Below are 17,474 nucleotides of genomic sequence, written 5' to 3'. Positions count from 1 at the left end.
GAAAATTACATAACCTCTCCTTTACCTGGTCCCTTGTGAACAGAATATATGTTTAAAGAGATCAAAAGCCATCAATGTGCTGGCATTAAATACGCCTCTCTTAAGATCTTCTCCTTCATTTTTTGCCCAGAGTTGCTCATTCTCCCTGGAGCTGGTGTTTGCCCAACACATTGCTTCCCCAAGTGCTTCCCAGAGATAGAAGAAGCCATCATCTGCCTATAAAGAACAGTGGCAGCTAAGGGACCTCTCTTAACAACAGCACCCGGGGAACCCCTCCCCCCTGGCAGATTGCACAGACCACTATGTCTCCCACAAAAATGTAAGGAAAACTCTCATGGCTATTCCTTTTTGGCATCGTGATGCCCTGTTTTAGGGTCTGCTGCTTGAGAGAGAAGCTTTTGTCTCCAGCCTCTGGTTCACAGAGAAGGAAAGAACAAATTAATATTGTCCTAGACATCGTCAGAATACTAATTGGTATAAGTATCATCATTATTGCTAGTCATTATTTAACAATGTCATACATATGTATTATATAATATTTATAAAGCTTACACAGCTACATTTTATTTGGGGTTCCACACGTGCCCTATGAATTTTATAAGTTCATTATTCACTATTTATATTTTCTAAATGAGGAAGCAAAGGCTCATAGAGGTTATGCCTTGCTTAAGGCAGCAAAAACCTGGAAAGTAACCAGGGCGAAACTTGAACTTAGGTCTGCAACCTCCAAGCCAGTGCCTCCCACTGAGCCCCCCATGTGTCCTGATAATGCTGAACAAACTCAACAGTAAAGTGCCACGTACATAGTGCGGCTCCCAGGGAAGGCAAGTGTCATAAAAGCGAGTGTCCTAGGACCACAGGGCCCCCTGAAAGCAAATTCCTGCTCATATGGACACTCAGCAGTACTGAGTCACTCTTAGTTCCAAGCATTGCAATCATTCTCATCAGGCTGAGAGCCCGTCTCTGTCGCCACACACACCCCACAAAGCAAACAGGCACTTTTCCCAGCTGGATTCCACGCCAATGCTTCAGACTTCTCCAAGTTTACCCACCTGTATCCTCCCTGTTCCCCAAACTTGGAAAGTCTTTTGGATGAAATAAATTCAAGAAGGATGTTCATCTTTATTGGCAAAATGTTATTAAATAATTTTGCCAGCATGATTGATCTTTGTTTCTCAGAATAATCTTGTGCTTCCCCATTTGAGGTTAAACATTGCTTTTGTTATTAAAATACAAATCAGTGAAACCAGAAGGCAAATTAGAATTTGCTCAAGTTGATCAATTTCCAGAAGTAGAACATCTGCTCAGTGACGTCTACCAATTCCTTGGCCGTATTGCCCCAAAAAATATTTTCTGAGAATGGGCTCCACTCTCACGGTTGAACTGACAATCTACTGGGAGCGGGGGTGAGGCCAACAACCCAGCCTCTGCAATCAGCAGTGTTCAAGGCACAACATAGCATTTCAGCCTGAAACTGGAACCACATGGATCTGCCAACAATTCATTAGGAATGTCTCATAACCCCCGATGTTTGCCCAGCCTGGTCTTTCTCAAGGTGCGGTCTGAAGACCACATGAATCAGATTCACCTGGGAGCTTGCTGAAAATGCAGATTCCTGACTCCATCCCAGACCTGCTGAAATAGAAGTTTTCAGGATAAACACAGAGAATCAGTCTCTTTTACAAACACCCCAGGTGTTCTAATCAAAGCTAAAGTTTGAGAATGAACTTCATTTCTATTATCTCACTTTTAAGTGTTATCCTAGATTTGTGACAAAGGAAGGCATTTTTATTTACAATTACCTATGGGTCAATAATAGGCCCTGAGGTCTCTACCCCTACACAAATTCTCTATTTTCAATCTTTGTCATCAACATGGCGACCCATTTTTTTATAAATGTCAGTCACCTGAAAGAAAATTTGCATTTTAAAAATCTATTCTTGAGAAAAAATTTTAAAACTTGTCTCCGCCTTAGTGTCTTAAACTATTTTAGGTGTAAAATTTCAAAACATGCTTGTTAATTGAGGGGAGTACTACAAAGTAGCAGCAAAAACATGGATTCTAGCGTCATACAGAAATGGATCCATATCCTGTGTGATTTTGGCAAAGTCACCTCTGAACGTCAACGTTTCCATCTGTAAAATCAGCATAGCAGCATCTCCCTCTTGACGTGGACATGAGGGTTCAATGTCTCCACCTGGGTAAAACGACAGCATGGTGCCTGGCCACCACTGATGCTTAGCAAGGTCATTTGCCTTGTGGCCATCATCATTCACAGTAAAGCCTAAAGGGGGAATTCATCTGCAGCAACCAATGCCACCTAAAATCACCTAGCAAACATCAGAAAATAGCCAGCATGATATTTGTAACTCTAAAAATATAAAGAGACAACTAGTCATTAGTGGGGAAATAGAATAAAGTTGATTCTGAAAATAAATGCAATGCATCTCTTTGATTAAATCACATTTCTACCTCGGGGGTTAATTTGTCTCACAATTATTGTATTATTTTTTCACAGAACTCTCGTTGCCAATAGAATTAAGTTATTCTTTTGTTGTGAACACAACTAGAGTTTGCCTTGACACAAGAGTATGTTTTCTTCATTTTTGAAATTTAAAAAAATCCTTATTAAATCAACTTGAAACACCATAAAAATATTTTTAAATCCGTCCATAATTCTGTCATCCCTATAGAACTATTTTCATGGAGTCCTTGTATTCTACCAAAGCTTTAAAGAAAAGCAGATAAATTATTTTTACATTATAAAACTAAAATACATTTATTGTGGAGAAAATTTGGAAAATACCCCAAAAAATATATAAAGAAGAAAATAAAGAGCACAGGTAATTCAACCATCAAGTTATTATCAACATAAACACTTTCGTGTATTTCCCATCCACCTTTTCTCCTAATTCATATTTTGATATCACATTCTATTTAGTTTTCCAATTTTTTTTAACTTAGTCACTAAATGTTTATCAAAACCGTTTTTAACAGTTGCATAACATTTCATCACATAGATCCCAGGTTGGCAAACTATGACCCATGGGTCAAATCTGGACCTGTTTTTTAAATAAAGTTTATTAGAACAAAGCTACATTCATTCATATGTGTATTGTCTGTGGCTGCTTCCACACTACAACTGCTGAGCTTAGTCGTTGCAACAGAGAACATATGCCCTGCAAAGCCTAAAATATTTACTATTTGGTCCTTTACAGAAAAAGTTTGCCAACCCCTCTCTAGACGTATGAGAATGTATTTAAGTATTCCCCTATTGTTGAATATTCAGAGTTTTTCTTTTTTTATTGTTATTATTGATAACTGCAATGAACATCTTTAAACCTAAGTCTTTCTCCATAACTGATTACTTCCTTAGGATATACTTTAAAATTTATAGAAAAATGGACAAAAGGTTTTTACAGTTCTTGATACATACTGCCAAATTGCCTCCAAAAAGTTTGTGCCAATTTGTACCCACATCAGTTGTTTATGAGACTATTCAGGTCACCACATCCTTGCCAGAACTGAACTTTACTCTTTGTGATATCTATCATTTTGATAGATGAATAATATTTCATGTTAATCTGCATTTCCTGAATAGTTAGTGAGGTTGAAATTTTATCATGTGTGTGATGAGATATTTGTATTTTTTTATGAATAATCTGTTTACATACTTTGCCTGTTTTCTTACACTTTTGAAAAAGTTTTCTATCTTTTAAGACTATTTTCACCTGGTCTACCATGTGTGGCAAACATTTTCCCCAGTTTATCATTTGCCTTTTTGATCTTAATGCTTCTTTCTTTAGGAACTTAATAGCTCTTTGGTTGGATCATCTCTATTTCACAATATTTCCTTTATAGTTTTAATCTCTTTATTGCTGTCCACTTTATCACTCTCCACTTCTCCCTAAGAGAACGTTTCAAGATAATCCTCCACTTCATTTTAATTTCCTGAAGTTTTAATTCAGTCTTTCATTACTTCTAACATAGATTTTAATTTAGTGCTTATTTCTTTGTAGTCTTCTTCTCAATCAGCCCCCTTTCCTCTGCAGCATCTTATTTTTGCATCTCATTACATTATCTCTTCATCTCAAGAGATTCTCCCCTTAAGACATCAAGGTCAAGTCTTCCTTCAACCTATTGCATCCAATATGTCTAAAAGTTTTTCTTTCAGACATAAACATATATTTCCTGCAATATTTTTTTAATGTCTTATAGTAACAGTCTTGATCCTTTCATCTTGTGGTAAGCAGAATAACAGCCCCATGTCCTAATCGCCAAAACTTTGAATATGTTACCTTACTTGGCAAAAGGGACTTTGCAGATGTGGTTAAGTTAAGGATGGGAGAGTATCCTGAATTATCCAGGTGAGACCAATGTAATCACAGAGGTCCTTATAAGAGGAAGACAGGAGGGTCAGAGTCAGAGGAGATGTGATGACAGAAGCAGAGGTCAGAGAGAGAGAGAGTTTCGAAGATGTCATGCTGCTGCCCTTGAAGATGGAGGAAGGGACCAGAAGCCAAGGAATGCAGGTGACCTTTAGAAGCTGAAGGCTAGGAAACCAATTCTCTCTTAGAGCCTCCAGAGGAAATGCAGTCCAGCCAACATCTTGATTTTAGGACTTCTGACCTCCAGAACTGCAAGATAATAAATTTGCACTGTTTTAAGCCACCGAATTTGTGGTAATTTGTTACAGCAGCTGTAGGAAACTAATGCAGATTTCATGCAAGAGGGACTTCACAGATGTGATTAAGGTTATGGACTCTGACAGAGCAAGATCCTAGATAATCTAGGTTGACCAAATCTAATCACTTGAGCCCTTAAAGGCAATGAAATGTGTCTGGCTGAAGTCAGAGAGATGCAGCAGAAGAGGTCAGAAGAGAGATGATGAAGAAGGGTGGGTCAGAGAGAGATTAAGTATGAGAAGGACTCAATCCACCCTTATTGGATTTGAAGATGTAGGAAGGGGCCACAAGTCAGGGAATACAGGCGGTCCCCAGAAACGGAGAATGTCCTTGGCTGGTAGCCAGCAAGGAAACAGGAACTTCAGTCCTACAACCACAAAAACCGGATTTGGCAACAACCTTAGTGAGTCTGGAATTGAAAGGAAATAAAAGAACAAAAAAGTCCCTGTTGAATCCTTGATTTTGGCCTCATAAAACTCAGAGCAGAGAAAACTAGCTGAGTCCACCAGACATAAGAAATACAGAACTGCAATGTGATAAATTGTGTTGTTTAAAGCCACCAAATTTGTGGTGATTTATTACAACAGCAATAGTAAACTAATGCACATCTCAATTTACAAAACTCAAATTGAGTGGACCTCAAAAGGTGTATTTTACTCACGTAATAAGAGGTCTGGATACAGAGAAGTTTTTGGATTCAAAATTCAGCAGCTTAATCCCATGGTCAGGGATCTAGATTCTTCCACCCTTCTGCTCCGCCATCCTTGAAATATCAGCCACCTCCCCTAGTGGTCACAGATAGCTGCAGCCACTCCAAGAAACCCTTCCAGGTGAGGAAAGAGATATTCTTCCTAGTGCTTCTTTTTTAAGAGGAAAACAAACTTTTCCGGAAGTTCCCTAGCAGATATTCCATCCTGTTTCATTGGCTGGAACTGAGTCTCAAGGGAGTCACTAAGAGAATCACTAGCAAGGAGAATAGAAACAGATTAGGACCAATTAGAATTTACCTGAGTCAAATAAGGTAGGGATGGACAAAAGAACAAAAGTCAGGACTCTGCTGCATGGAAAAGGGCAGAAATGACTGATGATATCAACCAATGGCATCTGCCTCAAGCAATTTACTTACCCTAGAACAGGGAGCGATCAGTGCAGAGCTGAGGTTTCCCAGCTGAGAAGATGAGTGCATCAGCGTGGTCTAGCTCAGCGTCCACTCGTGGGTTTTCAAGTATACTCAGTTGGAGGATTAGGTAGTCATGCATTGCTCGCATACTAACTTCTGGTATCTAAGAGGCATTCATTCAATGTTGGTCTGCTGGGTTGAGTTAGGATTTGGTTCTATCACCATTGCTTTTTGCCTCAACATTCTAAACTCCTGGAGTACATGATAAACTACTTTCTTCTTCATGCAAGATCCCATGGTCTTTCTGTCTTCACTCCCACTTGCTGTATTTTATTTGCTGAGACCTCGCCTCACAGGAGACACTTGTGCCACCTCTAATTTTCCCCTACTTCCTGTCGTTTCCCAATAAATGTAGAAAGAGAAGCATTGATGGGGAGGAGGGTAGAATGGGAGGGAAAAAGTGAATTTTGACTACGTCAGGAAGTCGAGCCCATAGTATCAAGACATGGCTACCCCATTTTCTGCTCAGGGCAGCTGCTGCATCTCTGAGCGTGGGATAGACCATGAAGGAAGAGTCATCTTTTAGGCTCAGAGATTTGTCCTTGATCCAGCAGCACAACTTGCCTCAGTCATCAACTGAGCTCCTCTCCAAAGGTCTTATGGAAATTCCAATCAGCTTCTGGAATGGCTATCCATCTTGGCATTCTGTGTTATAACATTTCTTCCCCACCCCCACCCCCATTATTCATAGATATTTTGAGAGGAAGACTGAATCCAGGATTGCTAGGGGAGAAATATTTTTAAATAAAATGACTGCTCCTCAGTTATAAGTGGCAGCACATTTGAATGTTAACGAGTTTGGAGGCAATGCAAGGGAAAACTTTAAGTGTTATTAGCATATGTGCTCCCAGAAGTGGGTTAGATGGAATGAGTTTCCATCAATGTACCTTAAAAAAGTGTGTGCATGTATGTATATATATTTATATGAAAAAAATATAATTTCCTGCTATTCTTCCAGATAAAAGTTTGTGTTTATCAATTAAAAATGCCTTTTGATGAAGTGAAGTGAACTTGAAAGTGAACTTATAAATGAACTAGGGAGAATTAACATTGTTACATTTAATCTTAGCATCCAGGAATATGATCATGTTCTTTCATGGATTCAAGATTTTGTATCAGTCAAAGTTCTGTAGTTTTCTCCTCAAAAAAAAGAAACTGTAGGACTTTAGCCAGTTAGGACCTAAATGGGACTGGGTCAAGAGGGACACTTAACCAGCAGGTAGCATAATTTGGGGCAACACAGGAAAAGAAGCAGAGGTCCTAGGAGTGGATCAGCAATCAGATATCAAGTAGAGACAAGAGTGGAAAATCCAGTCCACTCTAATAGTCTTTAAGAATTGAGGGACGTGAGAGCAGGAGGGTGGTTGAGCTACAAATTCAGAAACCAGAGCAGAAACGTGGATGAGTGGCGTTAAAATAATAATAATGATGATGATAATAATAATGACTAAGAGACCAAAGATTGCATGCTGACTGTTAAAGTTTAATTATCGAGATGGACCTGCAATCCAGCAAAGAGTCTACGCTTTGGGGCATGAGATTGGGAAAGAAATGGGGTAAGTCTTTCAAAGCTGAAAGACCATAAACTATCTGTCTCATATTACAAGTGCAAAGTCTCTGAGGGGCTGGTGGTAGCTGGGAGTGATAGTTAGGTAAGCACTGGGCTGGCTGGAGAAGGTTTGCTGTGTGAGTGGTGCCTCTGCTCTGTGTGTGCTGTCTCTACCTTGGTACTGAGATGCCCAGCTCACCACTGCTGCACACATGATGTGCCCGAGCCAGGTCTGTACCATGGTCAGCAAGCTGGGTGGACAAGTTAGGATTCTTCAGCAGTGAGAAGAAAATTGCTGCAACCTTCAGAAGGCTTCTGGCTGGAGAGAAAAGAGAGAGAGGAGGAAAAAGGAAGAGAAGATGAGAAGGCGGGAGAGAGGCAAGGGAGACAATGGTTAACAAAAGAAGAAGGGAGAGGAGAGGTGAGAAGAGGAAAAGACAGAAGAGAGGAAAGAGAGCTGCTTTAAATAAATCTGACCAGCTCCTCTCTCCACTTAAAAATCCTCAACAGTTGGTAGATACCAATAGTCCTTTTAGCCCTTTTCCCATCTGCAAAGCCCTGATTTTTGTTCTCTTGTCCATCTCAATGGTTCATGATTCAGGTAAACCTTAACTGAATTGATTGAATTGGTTCCATTCCCCTTGCTGGTGATTATTTTAGTGGTTGGCTTTTGACCCGGTTCCAGTCAATGAGATAGGTCAGAAGGTCAAGTAGGGGATTTAGCAAGCCTTGCATTTCCTGCACATTCGTGACCCTGCCAGCCTTTCTGGCTTCATCGCGCACCTTTCACCACCTCCAACTCCCTGTTCCAGCTACACTGTTCTAGTTAGTCACTCTAAAGTGCCGCAGTCTCTTGATCCTGGAATTTGTTCCTATTCTACTCTTTTCCCTCCCTCCCACAATACCTCCCTCTCTTTGCTTAAATGTTGTTTCTTCAGGGAGGTCTTCCTTACCCCCAAGGCTAGATCAGATTGCCATACATGTTCACATCAGCACCCTTTTCTTCACTCATTAATTCATTCAAAAAATATTAATGATTTACGTGGTCAGTGGGTTTATTAAGTATTGTTCAATGGATAATTGGATTAAAACAGGCCTGGCCCTCAGGCTCATCATATAGGTCATTACTCAATGAAGCTCTTGCCTCTCAGTTCTGCTCAGCAGGCTCTGTGAGAGCAGGGATTGGTCTGCCTCTCTTTTTTTTTTTTTTCTGCTAGTTCCTCAGCTTCTGGAATGGTATCTGGTACATAGTAGGCACCCAATAAAAATTTCTTGAATGAACGAATGTAGAAAGTGGGGAATTAAAGGTCCTTAGACAATTGAAGTAGGTCTGACAGCGTGATGAGTAACACATTTGCTAGAATAAACAACTGTTCAGTTGTCTGGGATGAGGAAGTTCCTGGTTTCGGGGGACTTTCAGTGCGAAAATTGAGAACGTCCCGGGCAAATCAAGACAAGTTGGTCACTTATTCATGGCCTTCCAACCCAAAGGAGTTCTTCTGGCTCCCACCCCCTTCCCCCTCTCTTCTCCCTGTAATTAATCTTCTGGACTGATCTTTCCATCCCACCTCTAACGAAAGGAAATGTTTCCAACTTTGCCGTTGCTTCCTAAAATGCTAGATTCTCAAACTTGGAAAGTTAGTATTTGTACCACCAGAATTTCAAATTCTAGACCTTCATTTCTGGGTAGAGAGAAAGCTGCTGAAGCCTATTTTTCAGCCATTTGTACTCATTATTTTCAACTTTCTTTAACTTCTTCATTTACTTACCCATTATCTGCTCCCAAACCTGTCTAAGCTGTACATAGTGGGTGCAGAGCTCCTCGTCCTTACAAAGGACTCCCAAAATCAAATAACTCTAGAGATGCCAACTAGAAGGCGCAAAATAAGTGAATATATCCAACAAATCATGAACGTTTGTGCTTCTTGGCCTCCTGTTTCTGCGACACCTCCAAACAACTCTTCCACTGCCTCCATCAAGCAACGTTTCTCTTCCACACTGAAATCCTAAGAGAGAGAAGGATAAGCAGAGGTTTACTCTATATATAGACACGCATCTGAACCATCACGGGTGTTTTGCTAAAGAGACTGAAATTTACTATTCATATAAATGATGGAAAACTCTGAAAATGACCCACAAAACTAATGGAGACCCAAACTGCAGTCCATTTTTTAGTTATTCTAAGGCATAAGGTAATGGTTTAAGGCTCTTAGCTCTGGCCAGGATTTTGGTTTTCTGATTCCTTGTCCAGTGTTCTCTCTGTTCAGCATCAACACAATACAACATCTATGTGTGCATGTGTCAGTGAGTTGTTTTCAATTTTGATTTCTTTATTTAAATATTTCAGTTAAACATGTTTTAAATAAGCATCTAGAACAAACTTGCACAACGGGGCAGGTGTTCAGCTATTCATTGCTGCTGACTGGTTGAACTTCTATTAAGGATTGTTCAATTGCGGCACATTTCAATAAAGAAGAAAACTCACTCTTTAACAGATTTTAAAGGTAAATCTTCCTCTCAAGGCGTTTTTCTGGGTTCTTACAAGACATATACTCCCTGCCCATCACTGAGGTCTCTCACCTGTGGTGTTTCTGTCATGGGCAACGGCAGGTCTCAACTTTTGAAAATCAAATAGTCCACCCTCTTTTGGGGGTTCACTTTACCCATCAGGTTCTAGTACAATCTAACATGACTCCTAGGCTATTACTCTCTCACAAGTGACCCACCTCTGGTCTTTGTGAAAGTCAACACAATGTTCTGCTCTTATAAATTAATCCGTCTTTACTTCACTGTCTGAGTCCTTTTCCATTCACATTTCTCACACAGTAGATTTCTGAAACATGATTCACATATGAGTCCATTGTATGCCCCACATACCAGGAGTCATAAATCAAGCTCTTTATGTGTCCTATTAAAGCCCCTCATCTTGTGTGAAAGAAGAGCCCACTTTGGTGATTTCTGTTGGTGTCCTGCACACACTCCCTTCACTAAGTATGTGTGCCCAGCTCCCAGTTGCCATGTTGGCTACTAACAACTCACAGCTGCTCCTTCTCCAGCGAATCCCCCTTGGTGGAACAAGAGCTGCCTCATCTGCAAGGTTATGCCTCTCACGCCCCAGATCAGCTAGTGGCCAGTGGCTGACATTGAGTCCAAAAGGCCAGATCCTTTGCTTCAAAGTAGGACAACCCCATGGTGCACTTCATGCTCCAAGACTCTCATAGGATCAGACTGAGGCTCATCTCCAGCTGAGACCACACCATTGCTTAGCTCCTTCTCCTGCCCCATCCTGCTTCCCTCACTTCCCAGCTCCTGAGAGCACGCCCTCGATAGGTCACTTGTACAGGAATTCTTGTCTCAGGCTCTGTTAAGGAATCCAACCTAAGACATAACCCACCACCCATGGAAGCAGGTCGAGCGGGAGAAACTCACAACACACTAACAGCTCTATTCGAAAACCTCTTCTCATTTACATCTGGCCATATCCACCTTTATGTGCCCTTCAGTATCCTATGAGCGGTGAGTGACAAGGCTACCCAAATGGATTTTAGCCACTTCATTTTTAAGTGCAGCGCAGGTGGCTTACTCTGGAATATGGGAGATGTTGGCATTTATTTGCTTGGGGCCAGGAATGAAATAGCTTCCTTTGACTTCCTAATATTATATGTATAAACTTCCAAGCACATGACAGGAGCCTGCTAAATGGCAACTGTTATTTTGGATCTTTAAATAACATATTGAGGACTGATTGCATGCCAAATGATAGGCTCTGTGATAAGCGTTATCTCATTCTGTCCTCATAGTGACTCTTCAGAGGGACACAGTATTATCAATCCCATTTTATTGATCCTCGTTCATAAATCAGAAAATCTTCAATGCCTGGGCCTAGTTCCAAACCTAGGGTTCTGCCTAATTTGTGATTCAATTTTTTTCTCACAGAGCCACAATTTCCCACCCTGCACCTGTTCTCCCTTTTCCAGTGTGATGGGCCACTGACCTCAGCCAGCAGTGATTCAAACTCAAGTTCTAACTTCTTTCTTGTTGACACTTTTGGTTTTTTCTTCTTTCACATTCAGATCTGTGTGACTTCTGAAGAAGAGCAAGACGGCTTTATCAGAGTCCTCAGTGGAAAGAAGAGAGGCCTCGTCCCCCTCGATGTCCTAGAAGACATCTGATTGCTGGCCGCTCCTCCTTCTGCAGTAGGCAAGCTCTGCTGCGATGCCTCATCTCACACTGTGTCAACCCAGAGGAGCTGCCGCACTGACCCGGCCACCCAGGAAACAGTGAGACAAGACTCAAGGATCTGAGACTGTGGACGAACAGCCACAAGACAGAGGGCCCATCGCACAGCATATCCAGGCTGCCCAAGGAGGGGATGAAGCTGAGAGAGTCGGCTGGCAGAGCGGAGCGCCGTACTCAGCAGGGGCAGCAGGGCAGCAACCACAGCTGTCCGCCAGGACTCAACTCCCGCCCTGTCTGTGTGGTGTAAGTTAACCTGCTGGAATGTGCCCCAAGTTTGCAGTGCGGCCCCAGTGTGAGGCTCAGATCCATGCAGCCAAGTGTGATTCTGGTTCCAGACCTTTGTCCCCAGTCCCAACCAATCAGCATCATCATATTTGAGACCCCAAGCAGTCTCTCAGCAGAGCATCAGGAAGTCCTACTTCCTAGCCCCCAACATTCCAGTGTACCCCTCAGGCCCCCTAACTTTGTGATTGTGCTGTCTCTTCTGTCCTCTGAGTAAATCCTGGTGGTGTGCATTAGATGTGAGGACTAAGGTGACGTGGCACTAACTGCAAAGACCTGATCTGCCCAAAGATGGCTGATGGGCACACCCTCCTGCTGCTCTAGTTACTGACAGAGGTAACAGAACAAGATACGAGGCATAGATACAAAGGGCGAAGTCGGGGGAAGATGGAGCAAAGAGCCCTTATTTATTGAAGGTTATACAGCCCCTTCAGTTATGAAGGGCTTTCCCCAAGGAGATGGAGCTAGGTAGGAGAAGGTGGGAAAAAGTCTCGATAATGAGCTCCATTTTTATGTTACTTGCTCTGTGCTGGGGAGCAGGCAGCATTTTTCCCTCATGCCATCATGTAGGACTCCATTTTGGAGGTTGAGCCCAACTTACAGGGAACCAGAAACATGGAGGAGAATGAAAAACAGCATCTTAGGAGAAAAGTAGCCAAATTGGAATCCATTCTTCTTTAGGGCAGTATATTATACCCTAGCAGAGGTAAAATGGGAAAGAATCCTTAATGCTTCATCCCTCTGAAAGCAGAGGAACTTAGGGCCTATTTGGCATCAACTAGGGGAATCTCTATTACTCTGTACTTATACTAATGTTTACAAGAATGCAATATACTGTGATGCCTTCCTCCTCAAGCCTCCTCCTGGCATTCAAACTTGCATCCTATTAGTCATTAATACAGTTAAACTGCAATTCACAGTGACCTTGGAATCAATGTCAGTTTGGTTTATTTTGTTACAGAGCAATAAAATCATTAGAAAAATTGGTTTTGAAAAGACTTAAGTGGATGCATCTGTGCATGTAAACATTATTTGCCAAACCAAAGCATCATTAGTCGTCATTTATTTCTTTTGTTACTGTTCAGTATGAAGTTGGGAGCTGAGATGGGGTGGCTGCTGGTTTCACAGTAGTTTGGATGCCTTACTCTCATTTTAAAGCCAGCATCCAGAATTTCCTCCCTCTCTGACACAATGTGCAAAACTGAATGTACAGAGTCAAGATGGATTCTTTGAGAGCCAGAATGAAAGATATGACGGCTATTCTATAAAATATAATGCCAGAGTATAAACATTCTTTGCCTCTAATTCAATATTCCATTTAATAAAGATAACACAGTGGCCAGAAAGAGCATAGAAAAACATGTGTCGCGATCTCTTCTTTCTGGTGGAATATCCACTGAAGCTTTTGGATACAGTGATGTCACATCCTATGCAAGTTTAATTTGCACTAAAAAATCAGTTTGCCTTTTGAAGTTGAACAGAAGGAGGCTGTGGTAGCCAGCCTCCAAGCTGATCCTCCAATGATCCCTGCCTCCTGATATCCTCGCCTTTGTGTAACTCCGTTCCACATGGAGTCAGGGCTGGTCTTACATGACCAATAGAATACGGCGAAAGTGATACTGCACCACATCTGAGGCTAGGTTTCAAAAATCCTTGCAGCTTCTGCCTTAATCATTTGGAACACTCAGCCTTGAAACCCTGAGCCACCATGTTAAGTTTATCTCCTATCAGGCCACCATGGAGGAGAGACCCAGTGGAGAGACCGCACATTTCTGTGGCCAAGCGCCCAGATATCACCAAGCAGAAATCGTCCTGCTGAGTCCTGCCCAAGTTCTAGATTTATGAGAAGATAAATATGGTTTGTTTTTTTAAAATCACTAAGTTTTGGAGTGATTTGTTATACAGAAATAGATAACTGAAAGAGGGACTTTGTAAGTGTGCCAGCGTTAGAAAGGAGAAAAAATACTCTTTCTGCACAGCCAGGCCCAACAGTTTTTGCAAACATCAGGTATTGGAAGGTGCTTAACCCTCCAAATGCAAGATGTATAGCATTCCTTAAAGATCTGGAGTCATCCAGATATCAAAGAAAGAGCAAGATGTTCCTCAAAGCACAGATTGCCATAATGCTTACACACACACAGAAATTTTAGGAGCCATAGTTCTGTTTCTCCTCCTGCCTGTCTGCAGAAAGGGCAAGAACAGCGATTGCTATTACCTACCAAAGTCTTGAAGGTTTCCAAGACTCAAGAAATGTCTGGAAGAAAGGCTTTCAGAATGGAGATGAGATGAAGACCTTAGGATACAGGCTCTGGTGAGGGGACAGGGAAGGAGGGGAAAGTGCTAATATGAAGAAGAAAAAAGGTATCTGGGGGGATATTCTTCATAGTCTGAGGGAACAGTCTTGTACCCGCTCACCTCCTGCCCCTGCCTCCAGCTAAGGGATGGCACATATCCAGCTAAACCAGGAGAGCTGTGCCCTATACTTTACTACCAGTGCTGTAGGACTTGGATTCTATCATGATGAATTTGAAATTAATAACCCATTGAACTTTCCTCTGTGCTCCAGAAGATGAAGAATAAAACTTCTTTCACCCCCATCATTTGTAGACATCTGAATCACCTTTAATGTGAGCAGTGGGGCTGCAAAGAGAGCCTATGTGTAGAGGTCCAACTGGCTACCAGCACAGTTGATTTCACAGGCCACTTTTCCTGCCCAACTCTACATGACAAACATACACACCCACATGCACACACACTCCCATCAAGAGGAAGAGTCCAGGATCTGGGCTACATATTGAAAGCATCTAGTAGGCTGACACATGGTAGGAGCTTATCAGAGCTAGTCCTCTTTGCTATTAAAGGGAGAAAAATAAAATCAGTTGGAAGATCACAACACATGTAAATAGCCTGGTGCCAAGTACTGCTAAAAGGCAGGAAAACATCTTGGAAGTTCAAAAGCTAGTCCAGGCCACTGGCTGCTCCAAGGAGAAGAGAGCCAGGAAGGAAACGTACTATTGGCCCCAGCCTAGAGCCAGGCCCAAGCAGCTGTGAAAAAGTGTTGTGTGTTCAAAAAGAAGCTTAGATTCAATAAAGTGAGCCAGACTTTTTCAATCAAGACTTCTCAGAGCCTTTAATTTGCTAATTTTGAAGGTGAATCTGTAAAAGGGGATTTAAAACTATGGAACACCTATTAGCATGAACTAGAACACACCAAGGAACGTAGTTTGGAAAATACTGCGGTAGAGAATTCTCATATAATGTGGGGTCCACCTAAGAGCCCCAGTGCTCCCTGATGGCCCCTCTCTTTCTGCATCTCACTAGGATACCTATGAAGTCTTGAAAAGGACAAAAGTGCACAATCATAGTAAAAATGAAGGCTGAAAGACAATCTACTCTTGAATCTGTAGAGAACAGGAGAAAGTTGGGATCTCTGTCCCCAAGGGATGGAAAACTCAGGAGTAAGAGTAGCTTTATTGTGTTCCCATAGCTTTAGCAAATACTGACCAGCAGGGCGTAGGCTGGTATAAATCTGAGAATAAAAGAAAGTTCAGCATCGCCCAAAATAGTAGCCCTGTGAAACTGAGTGAGCAGGTGTGCTCCACAGATTTATCCCAAAACAAAAGCCCTTACAAACAACTCGGACAAAAAAATAAAACTAGTTTAATGACATCCTCTAACAATCTGTTCACTTTTGCTCAGTTGCCATTCTGTTGTGTGTTTTGTACAACACCTGGTGTTTTTGACCCTTGGAACATGTTTTTTCTTAGCTTCCAATAAGGAAATTTAAATAGTCCTCAATCTTCCTGTGGGTAATGGAAACTTTTAACTGTACCTTGAAATTTTAGCCAGATGATAGCAATTTATTTTATAGCTCCTTTTTAAAAATGAAAAAGTGGCTGATTTTTTTATTATCTCATCATCAAGTTTAAACAGCTATTGAAAAACTCCCATGTCTTCATGGAAGTCAGGATGTACTAAAGTCCCGAAAACACTAGTCCCTAGAAAAGTATAATACCTATTTCCAAGAAAAATGGTGGATCATCTTCAGATTTCCTCCACTGGCCTCATTTACTCAGTTTCTCAGATTACTCACCTGATCCCATCTTTTTTTATGCATGGCAATATTTTTCTTTGTCTATCTTCTCTTTTTAAACTAGCTTCTTGAAATTATGTACTTGGTTCATTTACTTTCATTCCTTATTAAGGTGAAAAAAAAAATCATCCAAGGTTATGACTTTTCCTCTGAGTTCAGCTTTGACTGTATTAAAGTTTTCCCATTTTCATTCATTTCTAAATACTCTGTAATTACAGTTTTTATTTTTTTCTTAGATTTTTTTATTTCATGTGTGTGTGTGATTAAAACCATTGTGCATTGTGGTCAGAAAATACAGTTCATATGGCTTCTGCTTGAGGAATTGATTGGCATTTTATTTTGTGCCCTAAAATATCAGTTATCTTTATAAATGTTCAAAGAATTCTGGCAAAAAAGAAAAGTTATGTCTGCAGTGTATAAAGTTAAATATGTATCTACTAAATAAATGCTTAAAGTATTCAGGTCATCTATGTTCTCATTTATTTTTGCTAATGTGCTCTCTCAAAGACATGAAAGTCCATAGCAAGAAATGGTGGGACAGAAATGAAAGTCACCTTGCAAGGACCTCCAATGGCTCCTTTAATGCCAGCCCTTGGAGGGAGGAAATGCCAGTGCTCTCCCCCACAGTTTCCACCTCTACATTTAGGATGAATCACTAAGGTCTTTCCTAAGTAAACATTTTCTCTAACTCCATGGAGAAAACTGTAAAGGAACCACTTTAAAGTGAAGAGTTTCCAAAAATATTCTTGGAAAACCTTCAACATTGGGTCAGGGAGTCTTGACAGAGAGAAAAATTACAATGAAATCAGCAGTCACTCTTGGGTGGGGATGACATCACAGCTCCGTGTGTGCCTCCTCCAAGACGAGTGAGGTGAATACCACTTAATGAACTGATAAAATGTATTCATACCCAACAGTCTAAATCTGGGCATGGTGAATCACTAGCTGCCTGTTTCAAGACATGGACTTTCCTTTGGTCATTTTGATGGATGTCATTTTTTCAGTGAAATAAATATTTTTGGAGTTTACTGGGAAAGACTGTAATCAAACAGTAATACTGAAAACGTATGTGTGTGCTACAATAGGGAAAGGACAGTGAATCACAAGAATATGCTGGAGCAATGCTGATTCCATTAGGAACAGGATCTACCAAAGTTCAAACCTGTCAAGCCAAAAATGTCCTCACTTTCCAAAAAGGCGATTTTGATTAAAAGCAGAAAGATTTCTTTTCAGCATTCTCTTTTACAGTTTCCCAACACTTGAAGCACTTTGATTTCACTAGAGTTTATGGATGATGAGGGAGGGTATTTGGTGGAGATGAGGTGCATTTAGATCTTGTGGAGGTGAGACAATTCTTTTTAACTTTTGAGTATAAATGTTTCCAACAGTGCACTGCCTTAATGCTGTGGCATTGAGTGTTTGAGCAGTATCAGCAGTGTTCGTAGA

The 17,474-nt window shown here is 41.1% G+C and overlaps 1 protein-coding gene across 6 annotated transcripts in view; it reads left to right on the top strand.

Annotated features, from left to right (window-relative positions):
- STAC (SH3 and cysteine rich domain) overlaps positions 1–16,494 on the top strand; it is a 150,762-nt gene extending 134,268 nt beyond the window's left edge. For 4 of the 6 annotated variants that reach the window (XM_070238945.1, XM_001489696.6, XM_023620752.2 and 1 more), the window contains one exon: positions 11,488–16,494. In XM_070238945.1, coding sequence (XP_070095046.1) covers positions 11,488–11,586 — 99 coding nt within the window. In that variant the 3' untranslated portion in view covers positions 11,587–16,494. Of the gene's footprint in view, positions 1–130; positions 281–11,487 lie in introns of those variants that run through there. The other 2 variants (XM_070238946.1, XM_070238944.1) reach the window with 2 other exon arrangements.
- The last annotated feature ends 980 nt before the right edge of the window (positions 16,495–17,474 follow it).

This window comes from Equus caballus, chromosome 16, assembly GCF_041296265.1.
Source record: "Equus caballus isolate H_3958 breed thoroughbred chromosome 16, TB-T2T, whole genome shotgun sequence".
Classification (NCBI taxonomy): domain Eukaryota; kingdom Metazoa; phylum Chordata; class Mammalia; order Perissodactyla; family Equidae; genus Equus; species Equus caballus.
The sequence above is the reverse complement of the archived record's forward strand: the minus strand, read 5'-3'. Positions and strand labels throughout refer to the sequence as shown.